This window comes from Macrotis lagotis, chromosome 6 (assembly GCF_037893015.1).
Source record: "Macrotis lagotis isolate mMagLag1 chromosome 6, bilby.v1.9.chrom.fasta, whole genome shotgun sequence".
Classification (NCBI taxonomy): Eukaryota; Metazoa; Chordata; class Mammalia; order Peramelemorphia; family Peramelidae; genus Macrotis; species Macrotis lagotis.
In genome coordinates this window covers 164,237,146-164,257,677 of record NC_133663.1, presented here as the reverse complement: position 1 = coordinate 164,257,677, position 20,532 = coordinate 164,237,146, and the positions used below count along the sequence as shown (strand labels likewise).

General features: G+C 39.1%; 1 protein-coding gene across 9 annotated transcripts in view; it reads left to right on the top strand.

Annotated features, from left to right (window-relative positions):
• DOCK9 (dedicator of cytokinesis 9) overlaps positions 1 to 20,532 on the top strand; it is a 390,530-nt gene that overhangs the window by 37,113 nt on the left and 332,885 nt on the right. For 3 of the 9 annotated variants that reach the window (XM_074191951.1, XM_074191948.1, XM_074191944.1), the window contains exon 1: positions 13,306 to 13,431. The exons of the other annotated variants lie outside the window; for them this stretch is intronic. In XM_074191951.1, coding sequence (XP_074048052.1) covers positions 13,306 to 13,431 — 126 coding nt within the window. Of the gene's footprint in view, positions 1 to 13,305; positions 13,432 to 20,532 lie in introns of those variants that run through there. 9 annotated transcript variants of the gene reach the window in all.

Sequence of the window (20,532 nt, the reverse complement as noted above, 5' to 3'; positions counted from 1 at the left end):
AACAATAAATCATTGACATAGCTTTCAAATAAGTATCCCCCGGTAATAAAGAAAAAATAGATAAATGAAATTACCCAACACATTGGCCATATCTGACAATATGCTTCCTTTTGAACTTATAATGTGCTTCCACTTTACTAGAAAAGGGAATCTTGTGGACACAGTGGATAGAGCACCAGCTCTGAAGCCAAGAGGACCTGAATTCAAATGTGACCTCAAGCACTTGGTAGCTTTGTGACCCTGGCAAGTGACTTAACCTCGATTGCCTCAAAAAACAAACAAAAAACAGAAAAAGGAATCATGTTTCACCATTAGTAGTCACAGTACTGGTTATGTCATTGATCAGAAATCTTAGAAATCGTTGATATTGTGATACTGCAGTGATACTGCATCACTTTAATGAGTGGGTAAATTTTTCTCCTGGTTTGACTCATTTTATTGCTTATCAGTTAATACAAATCTTCCTAAATTTTTCAGAAATCTTCATATCTATTGTTTCTTAGAGGAATATTCTCATCACATTCATATTATTACAATTTGTTCAGCCATTCTGTAATCAAGACACCTTCTTTGCTTCCAGTTCTTTACTAATACAGAAGTGCTACTATTTTCATATATTTTTCATATATGTGTATATATGTGTATAATATTTTCATATATATGTGTATGTGTGTATATATGCATGTGTGTATATATATATATATATATATATATATAATATATATATGTATAACTATTATGGCAGCTAGGTGGCAAAGTGGATGGGGCACTGGTCTTGGAGTGAGGAGGACAGGAGGTTGAATACAGCATCAGACATTTGGCACTTACCAGCTGTGTGACCTTGGGCAAGTCACTTAACCTTGATTATTTCACATCTAGGGTCATCTTCCAGTCATCCTGATTCATAGCTGGCCACTGGATCCAGATGACTCTGGAGGAGAAAATGAGGCTGGTGATTTAGCACAGCTCTCCTCCCTGCCACCCCCACCCCATCAAATCCAATTCACGAGATTGTCATGGCATCATCTCCCTGCTGTCATGTCTTCTTTGAGAACCAAGGACAAATATCAACAACAACATACATATGCAACCTTTCTCTTAAATCCCTTTCTTAAAAAAAAGGCTACAAAAATTCCATTTCAATCAGAATCTTTCTCTGAGGAAGTGAGATGATTATAGATTTTATGTCATTGAAGGATCAACACATTTAACTAAAAAAGAAGTCTACTAATTTAGCTATATATGTTTTATGGATTTTCTCCAGGAATTGTTTATAGATGAATTGTCTTCTCCACATGTTTTTTTTTTTAGGTTTTTGCAAGGCAAACGGGGTTAAGTGGCTTGCCCAAGGCCACACAGCTAGGTAATTATGAAGTGTCTGAGACCGAATTTGAACCCAGGTACTCCTGACTCCAGGGCCGGTGCTTTATCCACTACGCCACCTAGCCACCCCTCCATATGTTTTTTAATTGCACATGTTAGAATACTTGGAAAGACAGCATGGTGGAGTTCATAAAAAAAACTGTCCTTGAAGTCAAGAAGACCTGGGTTTAAGTTCAATCTCTGATACATACCTTGTCACCCTAGGTGAGTTACTTAACTTTTTAGTGGTCAAATCTTTAAGATTGTAGATTTCAGGGCCAGCTAGGTGGTGCAGCGGATAGAGCGCCGGCCCTGGAGTCAGGAGTACCTGAGTTCAAATCCGGTCTCAGACAATAATTACCTAGCTGTGTGGCCTTGAGTAAGCCACTTAACCCCATTGCCTTGCAAAAAAAACACACCTTAAAAAAAAGGCTATAGATTTCAGATAAAGTACCCATCAGCAATGAATAGGGAGTTATCTAGGATGTTCCTATTCCAATGAAATCAGAGGTCAGTCTCTATACTTCATTTGTACATAACAGAAAAAGTCAGTTCTCACAGGACCATTTCTATTTTTAAAAAATTTAATACCTTTATTCTGAAGTTAATATCAAAAGAGAAAAATATATAAAAAGAGAACAATATGTGAAACTGCAAATTTCCATCATATATTGACTGTTTTTAAAATATATATATATATATGTAATTTTCATGTTTTCTCAAAATTGCTCTTCTTGTCTGTGTTTCCTTCTGAACATCTTTCTGTTCTATGAAAATAATGTTTTAATGATTCACTTTCCCCCCCTTTTTTTTGGCTATCACTACTTCTAACTCCACTTCCCAAATCACATGAAACCACCTCATACCCACAGGGGAAAAAAAAGAAAAGAAAAACTCTTGTAATTAATTATCTTGGTCAAACCAAACAAATCCACTAATTGGCAATGTCCAAAAATATGTCTTTCTCTTTACCTTAAATCTATCATTCCTCTGTCAGGAGTTGGATATTTTTCTTTATCATGGATTCTCTTGGGTAGTGGTCATTCATTGCATTGATCAGAATTCTCCTAAAATTATTTTTCTTTAATCAATCAATTAATAACCATTGATTAAGCACCACTGAGTCACACTGAGTTAAGTATTAAGGTCAGGTTATAGGTAGTCCCCACTCTCAAAGAGCTTGCAATCTAATGAAAAGATAATATCCAAGCAATATATACAAAGCAAGCTATTTGCAAGATAAATAGGAATTAATTAATAGAAGAAATGCTTTCGAATTAAAAGGGGTTGTAGAAAATGGGATTTCAGCTGGAATTTAAAGGAAATCAGGAAGGGTCAGTTGATGGGAAGGAGGGAGGAAGGAGAATGTTCCAAGTATGCTGGTCAGTCAGAGGAAATTCCTGGACTTCAGAGACTGAATATCGTGCTTGCGGAACAGTCAGGAGGCCAGTGTCACTGGACTGAAGAGTATGTTTCCAGGAATGAAGTATAAGAAGACTAAAATGGTCTGATGGGGTTGGATTATGAAGAACTTTGAATGAGAAACAGAGTATTTTTGTATTTGATCCTAGACACAAGGGGAGCCATGGGAGCTTATTGAGTAGGTGATGATGTAATCAGACTTGTGCTTTAGGAAAATCACTTCAGTGGGTTAATGGAAAATGGATTAGAGTGCAGTGAGATTTGAGGCAGGCAGATCTCCAGCAGGCTATTGAAGTACACAAGACATGAGAAGATGAGGGCCTGCATCAGAATAATGCTAGTATCTGAGGAAAAAAGGGGATACATAAGGGAAATGTTGCGAAGGTAAAATTGACAGGCTGTGCCAATAGATTGAACGTGGCCAGTGAGAGAGAGTGAGGAGTTCAGGACAAGTCCCTATTTACAAAAGTAATAGAGAAAGTTGGGAGGGGGACTTAGAGTTTAGGGGGAAAAGATAATAAACTCTGTTTTGGATTTATTGAGTTTAAGATGTCTACTAAAAATCCAATTCAAGATGTCTGAAAGGCAATTAGAAATGTGAGTGGAAGGATAGTTAGGTGTTGCAGTAGATAGAATTCCTGCCCTGGAGTCAGGAGGACTTGAGTTCAAATTCTATCTCAGACACTTAATACTTACTTAGCTTTCTGACCTCAGGCAAGTCATTTAACCCCTTTGCCTTGCCAAAAACAAAAAAATACACACAGACATACAAACACAGAAAGAAATGTGACATTAGAGATCCACAGAGAATTTGGGGTAGGATGGGTAGATTTGAGAATCATCAGCATAAAGATGGCAATTAAATCCATGGGAGCTGATGATCCCTAAGTGAAGTAGAGACAGAAGAGAAATGGGCTCAGGATTGAAACCTGAGGGACACCTAGGGTTAGAGGATGTGATCTAAAGGAGAATCCAGCAAAGAGAGGCAGAAAAGGAGTAGTCAGATAAGTTGAAGGAAAACTAGGAGACTGTGGTGTCCTGAAATTCTAGACAGAAGAAAGCAATTAAGGGAAAGAGTGATCAACGATGTCATAGGCTGACGACTGGTCAAGGAGAATGAGTATTGCGAAAAGATCCTTGAATTTGTCAACCAAGAAACAATTATTAACTTTGGAGAGAACAGTTTTGGTTTAATGATATGGTTGGAAATCAGATTGTGATAATTTAAGAAGAGAGAGAAAGAAGGCAAGAGGGGTGACACTTGTTATAGGCCTTCTCCAGGAGTTTGGCTACAAAGAACAGAGGAGATAAAGGTAGAAAGGAATGAAATGATCAAGTTGGGATTTACAAAAATGGGTATATTTGTAGGGAATAAGCCAGGAGACAGAAAGAAAATGAAAATAAGTGAAAGAAATGCTGATGATTTATGTAAATTGACTTCATATCTTGTTATTTTGCCAAAATTTTGTTTCGACTAACTTTTTAGTTGAGTCTTTTGAATTTTCCAAGTCTATAATCTGCAAAAAAAGATTATTACCTCATTCCCTATTCTGATTTTTTCTTTTTCTTATCATTATTGCTAGGATTTTTAATATAATATTGAATAATATTGGTGACAGTGAGTGGACTTGCTCCACACCTGATCTTACTGAGAAGTCTTCTAGCATATCCCCATTATAAATAAGACTTGCTGATGGTTTTAGATAAATGATTTTTATTGAAGGAAAAAAAGGAAATAAGTTACATGATAGCTTTTTTATATATGTAAAAGGAATAGCAAGTTATATATATATATATTAAATTTGCAGTTTCATCACAATCTTTTTTATTCTATTATGTTTTAGAAATGCTTGTTTTATTTCATAAATGAAAAATAAAACCAAAAAAGAAAATAAGTGAATGAGTGGGGATGACAGTGGGGGGGAGGGGGCAGAGATATCTATTGAAGGTGAAGGGATAGAATGGAATCATCTGAACAAGTAGAGAGATTATTCTTAGTTCAGAATGCCATTTCATCATGTGAGAGAGGGATGAAGGAGGAAAAAGTGGCAGAAGTCACAGTGAATAGCTTCTTTTTTTCCTGTAAATTATTAGTATATGCTGTCTACAGAACTCCAGATCACTCCCCTTCCTTTCTCAATGAGTTTGGTATCTGGCTCATAATTTTTTCACAACTCTTGCTCTTATACTGGGGGTCTTCAACAAACATATTGATTCTCCCTCAAATGTCCCAACTTCTCTGTCCCTCAAACTGTTCCTTTACCTCACCTAAGCTATACCCAAAGATGATTTCTACTCTTTGTTCCAATTCCATGAGCCTAATTCCCTCTTCACTCCATCTTGAACCCTTGGTGAAACAATTCAACTCTACACTTTCCTCTTCTCTTGAACCCTCAGTTTTTAATAATGCTGATTAAAGTCACCTAAGCCTGAGTCTTAAATCACTTCCATCATTTACTGCCTTTGCTCCCGCATAGATGCTGGGAAGGCTGCGATGGGTCTGACATCTTCTATATGACCTAGAAGACTTCCTCTTTCTTGCATGAGGAGTCTGCTGCCATCTGCCTCATAGATGAGAAGACCTTACTGCTCTCTAGAGTTTTCCTCTTTCATTTCTCACTGGGGATGCAGCAGTATTGTTGTATAATGTTTCCTGGTTCAGCTTACTTCACTCTGCATCACTAAATATTTCCCGGGAGTCTCTGATATTGCTCTTTACTGTGTGCAGATGGATACAAATTCTACTTGTTGATAAAAAAGATTTTTAAAGTGAACACAAATAACAGGACATTCTCAAATCCATCAAAATTAGGAAATATTGTAATAAATTACCATTTAAGCATCTGTAATATTTGGATTAGCCAATGTTTGGGTGTAGTACATTCATTTATATACAAAATACCTAGATTACAATTAGACCTTTCCTTCTCCACCTTTCAATATCTTCACCAACCAGTAAGAACAACATTCCCAAGGCTCCCACCTTCACTAAAATGTACATTTTAACCACTCCCTACATTCACCAAAGTCAGTCATGGATGAACAAGATATACTAGAATTTCCAGAATCTAGACTCATCATAATCTAATATCATATTTCATGATAGTGCAGTTTAGGGTCTCCTTTTATATTTTTCTTCATGTCACAGATCCATGGCAACAAGGAAGGACCTAACAAAATAATAATCCTAAAATGTCATTATTTTACTGTTGATTTTTTTCTAAGGCATTTTAGGTTGAGTCAGTTCTCCAGTAAAACAATTAGCTTGGGAGAAAAATCATAGTTTGTTAGAATCAACATTCTGGAAAAAAAAATCCCATACAGTAAACATTTGCCATTTCACACAGACTTGTCTCTTTTGGGGTCTTGTTCTACATCCCTCTCTAGCAATATTGCTAGATTGCAGTTGCTTGCATGAGATTCATCACTCCCATGGCTCTCAAACAAAATCTATCAGTTTTGGAAAATAATGAATCAAATCCCTAACCAGAGATTTGGGAAACAGAAAAAAAAGAAAATTACTTATGTAGAGTAGAAGTATTAGGGAAGGGTTATTAATAGGAGACTTCAGAGTCAAAAGAAATGAAGGAAGGCCTCCAGGGCATAATGTAGATCCTTTCATGTTTTTATTATTTTTGATTTTTACTTTTAGTTTGAAATTCTCATTGTCCCTCTTCCTTTGAGAAGAGAGTACATATGAAATCATGTAGAACATATTTCATATTATTCATGCTGCAAAGGAAAAGAATCAAGAAAAAATACTGTTTTACTCCACACTCTGAGTTCATCAGTTCTCTCTCTGGAAATTGTAGCAGTTTTCATCATGAGTCTTTTGGAATTATTGTGGATCATTATATTGATAATAATAATGATCTTGTTGATAGCTGATATTTATATATTATCTACTATGTACCAGATACTGCTTCACGTGCTTTATGATTCCTTTCTCATTTGATTCTTACAACATTCCTTTGAAGTTTTAATCCCATTTATAAATAAGGAAATGGAGGCAAACAAATGTCAAGTATCAGAGTTGCTAAATCTTTCATAGTTGACTATTATTTTAATATTGCTGTTATGAATATTATATTTTCCTTTCACTTTGCCTCAGTTCATAATCTTTCCAGTTTTTTAAAAAATCATCTTCATCATTTCTTATAGCAAATAGTAGTATTCCATCACAAGGTAGCTGGATGGTACAGAGCTCTTGAGCCTAGAGAGAGGAAGACTCATCTTCTTGACTTCAAATCTGACATCAGATACTTTATTAGCTGTGTGATCCTGGGCAGGTCACTTAACTTTGTTTGACTCAGTTTTCTCATCTGTAAAATGAGCTGAAGAAGGGAATGGCAAACCACTTTGTACCTTTATCAATAAAATCCCAAATGGATCCCCAAGAGTTGGACATGATTAAACAACAACAACATGCCATTACAATGATATCTGACAGGCATCCCCTCAGTTTCCATTTCTTGATATGGATCCTTTTATAGAAAGACGTACATAGAAAAGAGTTGCATATAAAGTCTGATAGACTGCCTTCTGTGGGGGCTGGGGTAGGGAGGGAAATGAGATTGGAGGGAAAATTGTAAAATTCAAAAAAACAATTAAAAAATTAAAAAAAAAGAAAAGGGAGAATTGGTGATAATCTTCATTCTAGGGGGTGCCTTCCACATGAAGCTGTCATGGATCCAACCAAGTATTAGGAGCCAAACAAATATAATGTCAAGGTGCTAGGGAAGAAAAGTTAAAATTTAAGCAGAATACAAGGAAATAAAGTTGAACTTTAAGTCGAAAGTGGGTTCAAATTCCCTCTCTGGTGGTACACATCACCATCATTTATCTCCTTATGATCCTGGACAAGACATTTAACTTTCTCTGCATACGTGAAAAGGAAAAAGGAATGGAGATCAAATAAGTTAAAGCATTAATGTCGAAAATTTTTTCTAAACCCTAAAATCTTAATGTAAACTGGGGAATACTTTGAAATATAAGCTATCTCACAATTTGGGATTCTGCCCAAACTTTACCTCATAAAAACAAGAAATTTCAGTTACTAATAAAAATACTTCAAGCTTTATTAGTATTTTCAGTAAACATAATCGAGGGATGCCTTACAATTTGATTCATTAAAATTTTAAAAATCAGGAGAGGTTTTAATAAAAAAGAGGGGGAAAGTAAGTCATTTGGAATGGTTGGGGTAAAAATATATCTTTTAAAAATTATCTAATTTGGGGTGGCTAGGTGACACAGTGGATAGAGCACCTGCTCTGGAATCAGGAATACCTGAATTCAGGGCAGCTAGGTGGTATAGTGCATAAAGCACCGGCCCTGGAATCAGGAGTACCTGGGTTCAAATTCTGTCTCAGACACTTAATAATTACCTAGCTGTGTGACCTTGGGCAAGCCATTTTTAGCCCCATTGCCTTGCAAAAACTAACAAAAAAAAATTTTTTTTAAGTCTCTCCCTGGGAGGAGATAAGCATTCCGATTAAAACATTACCCTATGTCAGAGGGTAGATCCAAGGGACCCAGAAGGTCATCTAGTCATCTTTAATTTTGCATAGTAAGAAACCAAAGCACGGAGATTTTTTAAAGCAGAAAAGTGTGGCTTGATCTCAGGGGCAAATAATTGCTAAGATACCCCTCAAGAGAGTCAGACTCAGTCAAGTGTATGGATTCACAGTTGAATTGGGGAGAAAACAAAACAAAACAAAACAAAACAAAACAAAACAAAACATCCCATCTACAATTCCAGGATCTAAACTTAGGTTGTGGGTGGCCTTGACTGATTATTCTAACTCCCCGGAGAAAAGGGCCAAGTTCAAGGGCTGCACTCACTCCACTTCACTGTTAGTTTCACATTTGCTTTTATTATCGCCCTGGATTGTTTTCTTTCCTTATCCATCCTGCTGGCACAACCCAGATAACAATTCACCACCACCCTACCCCCTCCTTATGCTCTACTTCATCTAAAAGGAGGCGATTCTAGTGTTTAAAAGTTGGAGACTCTTTTCCAGCCTCTTCCACGCAGGCAGAGGATAGGGTCTGGCGCTCCGGGGGACGGGACTGCCCTCCCAGCCCTGGGGGCTGCCAGGCTTCTCCGAGTCCCAGCCCCGGGAGGCAGCAGGGGCCCTGAGGGAAGGATGCCCAGGCAGGTGATGCCCTGCCCATCCACTCGGGGGAGGCGTGGCCTCTTCCCCCGGGTGGGCTGGAGTTTCCACGGACCAGGCTTGTGAGCCTGCGCCGCAGCCCTGGCCGGGCCCCGCGAGCCTTTCCCAGGGGACTGTCCATGTGAGGCCGGATGAGCTCTGGCTTGGCATCCGTAGAGGAAAACACAGCAGAAGGAGGGCAAAGCCTTAAAGAAGGCTGCTAGTGCAGGAAAGGAGAATGAGCTCCTTCTAAACTGATGTAAGAGATGTCCCCGATATTGGGAAAACTTTGGAGAAACCAGTTTAAAAGGTCAAATGTTCCGATTCAAGCGTCCCCCCCCCATCCTATTTACCTCTCCTTGCTTACTTCCACTTTTATCAGGTTTAGTCCAATTTCACTCCTACTAATCTCATCCTTCTTCAAAAAAAATTTTAACTTTTCAAATAACATTAATTCGTCTGGACCCCCCATCTCCATTAAATTAAATAAAAAAAAAACATCCCTTAAACCATATTTATATAATCTGGCAAAGCAAATTTCCAAGTTAGCCACCTTGAAAAATGTATCTCTCAATATTTTTTAACCTTTCTGTCGAGGCGAGTAGCATTTTTCATTTTCATTCTTCGGACTTGTGTGGTTCATTATTGCATTGCACAGAGTTCCAAAATCTTTCAAAATTGTTTTTCTCTATGATGACAATATCATTATATAAATTTTTCTCCCACTTTTACCCCCTTCATTTTGCGTGGTTCATGCATCTTCCTAATTTCCTTTGAAATTGTCCATTTTGTCATTTCTTATGATAATATTTCCAGTACATTCAAATAGTACAATTATTTTCACCATTGTCCAATAGGAAAATGGTCCCTTAATTTCTAATATTTGGCTTGCTAGACTCATCTCACAAATTTATAAACTAGGGAATAAGAGAGTTGTGGAGATTAGAGATAATATACTCCCCAGTCCAATTTGTCTGGAGAATGTTTAAACGACCTAAAAGAAATTGAATACTTCTGAAAGATATGAATCATAATAACAACTTTATTGTTATATAAGTAATTGTGAAGTAATGTACAGTTATGATGCCATTTGATCTACCAATATTGCACACGTTGAATCACAACATCTGAGTTCAAATCTCAGCTCTATTAATATGTATATGACCTTGATCATGATCACTTAATTTTTCTGGGTCAGTTTCCTCATCTGTAAAACAGAGGGAAAATGGTGGGAGTAAGACTAGGTACATTTTATCTCTAAATCTTGGATCCTATGATGCTACAACTTCTCAGGGGCCTAATGTACTTTTCATCAGTATGATCTGTCTGGATTTGAATCCTGCTATACAAACATGTCACTTAATGCCTTAAGAGGCCTATTTCCTTTTCTGTAAAATGAGGATAACAAATAATGCTTTTTTCAAAGGGTTGCTAGGGGGCTCAAATGGTAGCAAACTGCAAAATTTAAAGTACTCTAAAATTGACTTCCCAAGTTCACTGAATTAGTAGTGGAATTTTTATTTAAATCCAAATGCTCCAATTAAAGATCTGGTTCTCTTTATACTATTCCTAAGCTTTTTCTCTAAATAAGAGCTATTGTCTATTGACTTTACTTCCTTCTCTCTCTCTACTCTTATGCTTCCTTTTAGAAGTCCTATTTAACCTGCATGAATCCCTTATACTAAAATTTCTCTTGTTCAACCTTCACCAGCTGCCCTAGAAACTTATTGTTTCTTTAAGGTGCATTCCAGAACCATCAAAATTTAGGGGAATAAAATAACATTCAAAATTCTTTACTACTTCTCTCTCAAAGTTTGCCTCACAGACTTTCAAAAGTTTCTGATTGGGTCCATTTGAAATTTCATAAATATTTCAAAAAATAATGGAAGTTCACTACAAATCTTATAGACAGGGTGAATTTCACCTGTGACTTTACCTACAATACAATGAAATAATAATATACAACTATAACGATTTAAATGACTATCCATTTAAATGATTATCCATTGGGTAATAAGCAAAACACTTTATTATAAAACATCATAGTCCCTGTTTTCTTTGAGTCAGAAAGTTGAACACATAGAGTGGTAGTTTTTTTCAGTTTATTTTTTGAAGGAAGAATTATTGATAGTGAAGAAACTAAATTAATCAGTAAAGTATTTATTAAGCACTGTTCGGTGCTGGGTATACAAAGATAGAAACAGCTGTTCTCTTCATGGAGCTTAAGATTCTTTTAGGAGAGACTATACAAACATAGGAGCAGAGACTGTCATTTTATCAGTAGAGATGAGAATTTCCAGATGAGAAAACTCTCTCTGCTAATATAGATTGGTATACTCTTTGTAAATTATAGTTAGAAAGTTGCCTAGCCCATACCCTACTGTGTACAGAGACAGAAGTGTCAAAAAGAAGAATTCTAACTCATTTCTTCCTGGTGCCAAGGCCAGCTCAATTTCCATTTGTCCTGAGTACATTTCTTTTCAAGATGGACATCAAAAATACAAAATCAATCCATAAGATTTTTGGGGTGCAGCACTAGCTTCTGAGAGGATGAGGACAGAAAAATTTCAACCTATCTCAAGGAAAAAAGGTATAGTTCATTCACTTACTAAGCAAGTATTTGTTAAATATATATATAGTAAAGAATGATGCCTATAGAGCACTGGACTTTGAGTCAGAAATGAAATCCTTGCTTCAAATGCTTAGCTAGCTGTGTGACCCTGGGCAAACCACTGACTCTCTCTCTGAGCCTGTTTGTCAACTGTAAAATGACAAAGTTGTCCTAGATGGATCTTTAAGCTTCTTTTGTCACTACATTTACACTCTTGTCATGCTTCATTGTCAAGTTGAGATGGCTGTATGTCCTACCAGCCCAGAGGACCAGTCTTATTTTTAGCTACAGTAGTTCTTTTAGACCTTCTAAATGAGATGCTATTGGAGTTCATCACCATACAAACACATTTCTACACCGCAATCTTCCATTTCTCCCTTTTTATAGAAGAGTAAATTGAGTCCAGGGAGGTTGTGATGTGCTCAGCTTCCACAAAGAAAAGGTATTTTTCTTGTTTTTTTTAGGTTTTTGCAAGGCAATGGGGTTAAGTGGCTTGCCCAAGGCCAGACAGCTGGATTTGAACTCAGGTACTCTTGGCTCCAGGGCCAATGTACTATCTACTGCACCACCTAGCCGCCCTGGATCATACACTTTTTAAAAAAAAATTTTTTTCAAGGCAATGGGGTTAAGTGGCTTGTCCAAGGCCACACGGCTAGGTAATTATTAAGTGTCTGAGGTCGGATTTGAACCCAGGTATTCCTGACTCTAAGACCAGTGCTCTATCCACAGCACCACCTAGCCGCCCCGGATCATATGCTTTTAACTGACAATAAAAAAGAAAACTGATCTATCCTTAGCCGCCCCAAGAAAAGGCATTTTCAGGGGTAGGAGCTGAATCCAGATTTTTGACTCCATAGCTTAGTTTCATTATACTGAAGAAATAGTAAGGGGGTCAAGTTTTTTTAACCACAATACCGACAATACCATATTACTCTATGAGAGGTCTCAGTATACCCTTCACGGCAGACACTCTGTGTATAAAGGTAATTGTAGGCCTCTTAGTTGCTTTTCTCTCCACTTTGGGAATTATAGTGAAACCTCCAAGTCTTGCCCCGGACATTCTGGTTATAAAGTAGATCATGAGTCTCCTCCGTCAAGGCTTCTCTGGCTCTTCTTAGTCCCAGCCTCCTCCTTCTCCCCTTTAGCAGAAGAAAGGCTCCAACCTCTTATCCCTTCATTCGAGCTGTCCTGACTGTCCCCCCTCTGGGGAAGGGCCGGGGCCAGCCCTCCTGCCCAGGCTCCGGGGCCAGCCCCCGCCCCGGCTGGAGCCCCGCCCCTCCGTCGCCCCGCCCGAGCCCCGCCCCCGTCCGGCCCCGCCCCGGCTGGAGCCCCGCCCCGCCCCTGAGGCCCCGCCCGCCCGCCCGGCCCCGCCCCCGGCTGGAGCCCCGCCCCGCCCCCGAGGCCCCGCCCGGGGGGGAGGCGGCCGGCGCGCAGGGCCGGGAGCATGGGGCGGCCGGGACAGCCTCCGGAGCCACGACAGGGAGCGCTGCCCCGAGGGAGCGGGGGAGCCGCCGCCGGCCCGGCCGTTCGCGGAGGGCGCGCGGGCGGGAGCCGGGCTTGACGGCGGCCGCGGCGGGGCCGAGCCGGGAGCGGCGCAGCGGCTGTCTCGGGGGCCCCGGCCGGAGCCTGGAGCCGGGAGCGGCGGGGAGGAGCTGGGCCGGCGGCGGCGGCGGCGGCGCCTGCACCTGGCGGCGGCCGGACCCGCGCGGGCCGGGGCCGGGGCCGGGGCCGGGGCCCGAGGCGGCCGGGGGCCGGAGGATGTCGCAGCCGCCGCCGCCCGCCTCGGCGGAGACTCGCAAGTTCACGCGGGCGCTGAGCAAGCCGGGCACGGCGGCCGAGCTGCGGCAGAGCGTGTCCGAGGTGGTGCGGGGCTCCGTGCTCCTGGTGAGTGCGGGCGGCGCGGGGCGCAGGTGGCGCGCGGGGCGGGCGGGCCGGGGCCGGGCCGGGGCCGGGCGTCCCTCCTCCCCGCGCCACGCTGCCGCAGCCGGCCGGGACGAGGCGGGGCCGCGGGGGCCGGCGCCACCCCGGCCTCCCTCCTGGGGTCTCCGCACCTGTGGCCCCTCACCTGCCCCCGGCTGCCGCCTGCTCTGCGGGGACCCTCGCCCCGCGCGGGGCGGCCGCCGGGGCAGGAGCCGGGCACCGGGGCTGGGGCTGCGGTCCGGGCGGCGGCGGCGCCCCGTCTGCAGACTTGCACCTTCCCGGCGCGCTGGGGCCGTGCGGCTACCAGGGACTCGGTGGGCGCCCCGAGAAAAGGAGGGTTGCAGGCTGGGGGGCTTCTTAGAGCCAGGACCACCGGTGGGCTTCAGGGACGGCCAGGGACTTGGATTGCAGAGAAGTGACATCTTGGCCGAATCACATGTCGACTGAAATTTAGCACTTCTAAAATGATCAAAAAGCATTATTCTGAAAAGAGGTCCAAAGGATTTAGAAGACTGATAAAGGCATCCGTCACACACAGAAAAGGTGACCCAAAAGTGCTTTAGGAGCAGAGGGCATATTCTCTGAATACAACAGTTTTTGATGCTCAGATGTTCTCGAGTTTCTCGTCCAAAGTTGAGATTGTATAAATATGTTCATGGAAAATAGAGGAAACTTTCACAAATTCCCATGTCTAGTTTATTCAGGCCTTTCTTCTTTTTTTCTTGAAAGGGTTAAGTGGCTGGCCCAAGGCCACAGGGCTAGGTAATTGTTAAGTGTCTGAGATCGGATTTGAACTCAGGTACTCCTGACTCCAGAGCTGGTGCTCTATCCATTGTGCCACCTAGCCAGCCCCCTGCTCATCATTTCTTTTCTTTCTTTTTTTTTTTAGATTTTTTTTTTTTTGGCAAGGCAAATGGAATTAAGTGGCTTGCCCAAGGCCCCACAGCTAGGTAATTATTAAGTGTCTGAGGTCGGATTTGAACTCAGGTACTCCTGACTCCAGGGCAGGTGCTCTGTCCGTTGTGCCACCCAGCCACCCCTATATGCTCTTAATACAAGTGAAACATCTTTTGTTGCTGAGATGTTCTCTGGAGTTCCTAGTCAGAAGTTGACATGGGGGGGGGGGGGCTGGGTGGCACAAAAAATAAGAAGTTGATATTGTATAAATATGTTCATGGGGAATATAGGAAATATAGGAAATATATATATATATATATATATATATATATATATATATATATATATGAATATAGGAAAATTTCACAAATTTCCATGTCTAGTTTATTCAGGCCTTTCTTCTTGATTAACTATGAAACCTGAGTAGTTTAGAAATATAAATGGAAAAATAAATTAGTTTACCAAATAATTTTGATTCTTAGCATTTTTTCCTGAATCTTTTCAATGAATAGTATATAGGGAGAGGAGATGAGACGGAGAGGAGGCAAATCTTTTTTTAAAAAATAGTATTTAGATTAAAAAACAGTAATTGGGTTATCCCCACAGTTTATCAGATGCTTAGGAAATTAGATTATTGCCACTTTTTTTCAGTCTAGTACTCAAAGGTTGTGGAAACACCTCATATACATGATCTCATGTAATACTTACTTTTGGACAAGAGAAAAAGAACAGCTTTTTTGAGAATGCAGTCCTTATTTGGGTAGCCTGTCATAGCAAAAGAAAACCTTCAGGTGAAGTGGTAAGAAGGGTTTGGATTTGGGAGACTTGAGTTTGAATCTTTGCTTGATTGCTATCTTTATGACTATAAAAAAATTCATTTCTTCTCTTTCTAAGTTTTCCTGTCTGTAAAATGAGGATAAGACTTGTAACATTTCACAGGTTTGTGAGGCAAGGACTTTGGAAACCCTTAAGTGCTATAGAAATTTGAGTTTTTATTAATGAATGTTATCCCAACATTACCTTTAGGATAGAGGGCAATTTTTAGCTTTGCTATCTTTTTATCTTTTTATTTTAAAGATTTTATTTATTTTGAGTTTTACAGCCCCCCCCCCCAGAAGGCAATTTGGCAGTCTTTACATTGTTTCCATGGAGTACATTGATAGTACATTGATCCAAATTGAATGTGATGAGAATTCATATCCTTAAGGAAGAAAAATAAAGTATAAGAGATAGCAAGATTACATAATAAGATGTCAGGTTTTTCCCCCCTAAATTAAAGGTAATAGTCCTCAGCCTTTGTTCAAACTCCACAGTTCTTTCTCAGGAGATGGTATTCTCCATCCCAGATAGCCCCAAATTGTCCCTGATTGTTGCACTGATAGAATGTTTGCTAACTTTTTAATATGTCATGAGTTCCCTAAAGAAAGCAGATCCAATTGGGTTTGGAGTTAATAGAGAACTGGATTCAGGCTCCATTACTAATACTTGGGCAAATTACTTATTCTTTTTGAAACCTAGTTTCCTCACCTTTAAAATGGGGATGATAATACTTGCAGTACTTGTTTCACAGGGTAGTTGTAAGTATTAGATGAGATCATGTATATGAAGTGTTTCTACAACCTTCAAGTACTAGATAAATGCTTGCTCTTGTTATTGTTTTAAATAATTATATGTATTATTGTTTATAATAAAATCATTAGGGTTGACAAGAGGGGATCATTGTTGCCCTTTTTTAATATGCTTATCATCCATGAGCATTAGGTAAATCAAAGTTTGAAGTTGTAGATACAATACTTGGACTTTTCTAGTATTATTATTATTTCTAAGGGTGACTTATTCAAACTTTATTCATATTTGTGACCTCAGTAAGACTTTATGACCTGTAAATGGTCATCTTTAAAAAATTGATAGGTATATATTATATACTATATGAAGCTATATGTGTCTTTAATATTATATATAATATGTATACACACCATTAAAAATAGGTATGTAAAATATATATAGTATACATATAATGCTATAATATATGTGAGCATCTATATTATGTAAGTATATATGTATATATATATTTTAAGATGACTTTTAAGGAAAATATTAGCATTTACGGGTCATAAAGTGATTATGTATATGTGTACATATAATACTTTATATGTATCTCCATTGCATACTCATCTGTTTTAAGATTACATTTGAGAAAAACATCTACCTTAAATGGTACCATAAAGTCATATATATTATATATTACATTATATATATATATATATTTATGTATGGTATATGTGCATATATGCATATAACTATCACTGTCTTTAGGAATGTGCAGCCAGGACCCCACTGTCTCAGCACTTTAGTTTTCTTTGAATGTGGCTAATTACCTGATCAACATCATGTATTAACAAGTACAAAATGTGTACTGAGTCTAGAAAATCCATTCAGAAAGAAGAAGAGTTTGCATTTGAATTGGAAAACATATTTCAGATCATGCTCTGATGTCCAGTTCAGAAGTATATGGCTGTGAGGTTCACTGGAGAAGGATCATAGTTATCTGGGACATGGGAGGAGGACTTGAGATAAGACAACTGTGGAACTGGAATGGTTAAAAGCTACCCATAAATATCACTGGACTCAATACCTTCCATCACCCTCCCTCTTCTTCTTTCTCTCCCCCCTCCCCCATTCCAATTGCTCTACTCTGTTTCCTTCCAGGAAATCATCTTTACTCAAATCACTCAGTCCATCTTGTAGCTCTGGGCTGTTAGAATTTTGAGAAGCTACATTGACTTTTTCAACAAGGAAAGTCCAGTCAAATGAAGCCCAGATACCAACTAATATGCTGTATAAACTTTGGTGATGGTGAGTCCTCTGATGGCTCAGAGGACCAAGTTTGTTCTTTCTTTTTTTTCTTTTCTTTTCTTTTCTTTCTTTCTTTCTTTCTTTCTTTCTTTCTTTCTTTCTTTCTTTCTTTCTTTCTTTCTTTCTTTCAACTTTTTCTTTCTTTTAATTTATAATACCAATATTAATACTAGTAGTTGTAGAAATACTTGTTAAATATTTGTGTTGTGGGAATATTAGTATGAAAAGAACTCTCAGTATTCTCTATTTCTATTTAACTTCCTTGATTCAGGACGGATATACTTAATACTGCAGTAAAAGTTCATAATTGAAACAGTTCTTATTGAGCATTGTTTGTTAAGTAGGTTTTATTTAGTGATTGTTTTTGGCGATTCTGAAGGAAGGTGAAATAATCCCAAATCTTTTACCAGTCTGATACTAGTACATAATTAATCTCACCATAAGATGAAATGTAATTTAAGAACTATCAATACTCTTTTGTCTTCAAAGATCAGTGTAAATGTAATGCAACTGCCCCAAGTCATTTTATCAGTTACCCTGCACCTAGGTATTAGAGTACAAGTCATCTGACTACCTAGTTTCCTTAGAGATCTTATCTGAGTCTCTGCAGCCCAAGAGCCTCTTGCTAATGTGTTAGCTGCTGCCAGCTATTTCATTCCATTCCGGATTCTTTGGAGATCTTGTAAGACAAAAGAAAAAAAAAAGCAAAACTCAACTTTTATTGTAAATACATTCTCTTTCCTGTGATGGAGAGGGATGAACTGGAGTTGGGAGTAGTCTCTTCTTGTACTTTCTTTGCAGGTACTTATCTTGGAAGTACAATCTCAGAAGAACCTGAGATTATCTCTGAGGTAGCCTGAGACAGGGGAGCAGTGATCTTTAAATCCACGGGTAATGGCGATAATTTCAAATCAGATATGGTCCCGAATAGTGGCATTCACTGGTCTCAATTTCATTCCTCTCTCTACTCTTTTTCTCTTCTCTGATGTAAGTGGTGTTTAGCAATCAGAAATGGTAAAGAGGCAGTGAGAGAGGAGGCCCAATCATCTGGTTTGGGTAAATGAGAGCTGGTGAATAACCAAAAATGGTATTTCTCCTGAATTAGCTTCCACTTAAATTTAGAAGACAGAATTGTAGTTGTGATAGGTTTAGAAACCCAGAAGGTTAGAAAAAGAATTAAGTGGTCATTCATTCAAAAACATTTAAAGTGTTAACTGTGTCTGACTCTGTGACCACTGTCCTTGGGATAATCTTGGCAAGGATATTGGAATCCAGGGGATTCAGGCAAACGGAGATTAAGTGACTTATCCAGGATCATGCAAGTTAGTGAATGTCTGAGGCTGTGTTTGAACTCAGGGCTTCCTGATTTCAGGTCCAGGACTCTCTTTCTCTGGAGCGACCTAGCTGCCTCCTGGCTGGAAGCACTTCACTATATGCTAGGAGAGATACAAAGTTTGAATTAAAAGAGGATTCCTACAATCATTGAGCTTCTAGTCTACTAAAGAAAATAAGATGCAAATAAAAATAATTGAATACACATGTGTTGAATGAAGGACAGAAAAGAAGCCTTAATAATTCTTATCAGCAACATGTACCTATTATATGTAGGGCACTATGCTAGCTCAATGAATAAAACACAAGTCCTCAAGTCAAGAGGATCTGAGTTCAAATGTGACCTCAGCCATTTGATGCCTACTAGCTGTGTGACCTTAGGTGAGTCACTTAACCCAGATTGCTTCACATCCAGGGTCATCTCCAGTTATCTTGATTCATATTTGGCCACTGGATCCAGATGATTCTGGAGGAGAAAATGAGACTGGTGATTTAGCATAATCCCCCTCATTCAAAAATCCAATTTATGTTCGTGTCATGGTACCATCTCCCTGGTGTCATGATCTTTTTTTTTTTTAGATTTTTTCAAGGCAATGGGGTTAAGTGGCTTGCCTAAGGCCACACGGCTAGGTAATTATTAAGTGTCTGAGGTCGGATTTGAACCCAGGTACTCCTGACTCCAAGGCCGGTGCTCTATTCACTGTGCCACCTAGCCGCCCCATCATGATCATTTTTGATAATGAAGGATAAGTATCATCACTATAAAGAAATCAAGGATTTAGTGCAGCAATGGTCATATCCCTTGGCTCCTGAACTTAGCTATCCTGGTTACTTGTTTCCATGACTGTTTTGTAGGATACAACCCTGATACAGCTTCACTTGAGAGGTTTAGAAATCAATTGGGAAGATTAAAAAAGTACAGGAAAAAAGCTAATAAGTATGTTTCAGTCATTGAGAGAAGAGAGCCTTGTATAAAAGTTGTCATGGTTGGGGAGGTCTTCATGAGAAGGGAGGACTTTAGCTTTGCTATGGAAAGAGGACATGTCTTAAATAAGTGGACATGATACAGGGGCAACATGAAAAAATGGTAGGGTGTAGAAGCCTATGATATTTTTCTTTTAAATGTTTTTATTGTTTTTTTTCCCTCTGTATTTCTTTTTTTAATTATAAATTTGACAAACCTGATCAGATAAAGTCTTTCTGGAGAGGTACCAACTGTTCTCTAGTCACTCTGTTCCATACATAGTGTATAAAATGTGCAGTGATGAAGAAACAACTAGGCAAGTCAGTCTTGTCCTCAAGGAGGTGATATTCTAATACACTACCATAAAATGGAACTAGAAATACTGAATACTTTAGCTTAGTACAGAGATAACCTGAATCTCAGGAAGATAAGGTGAAAGCTCACCTGCCAGAGCCAGAGTGTCTTCCAGAATAGCATCCAAGATTCTTGAGAGGAGGGGATGGAGATGAAGCTGACTTCAGGGGGCATGGAGTGGAGATGACTACAGAAAAGAAAAACAGAAAAAGGGAATTGTTATGAATCAGTGAATTTCTATTATATACTGTTTTATCTTTAAAAATAGATTTCAAATTTAACATGATATTAGTATCTTACAACCCTGATTGTGTTTCCTTCTGCTTTTTTGGTGTATTTTTGTTTCCTTTCATTCTTTTTCTTTATTATAATTGTTACTCCTCCAACCAACCCCTACCCATACAATTCTTCTCTCCAAAAGCCTTCTCTTATAACAACTAAGTATTGTCAAGCAAACCAAATTCACTTTGACCTCTCTGAAAATGTATATCTCACTCTGCACCTACAGTCTACAATAGTGGTATCAAATTCAAATAGAAATGAGATCACTAAACCCTATATAAGATCCTTGTGGGCTACATATTGACTTAGGAAACCACATGTGTTTATATATTTATTTTTATTAATATATTAATATTAATATAATTAATATATTAATATTA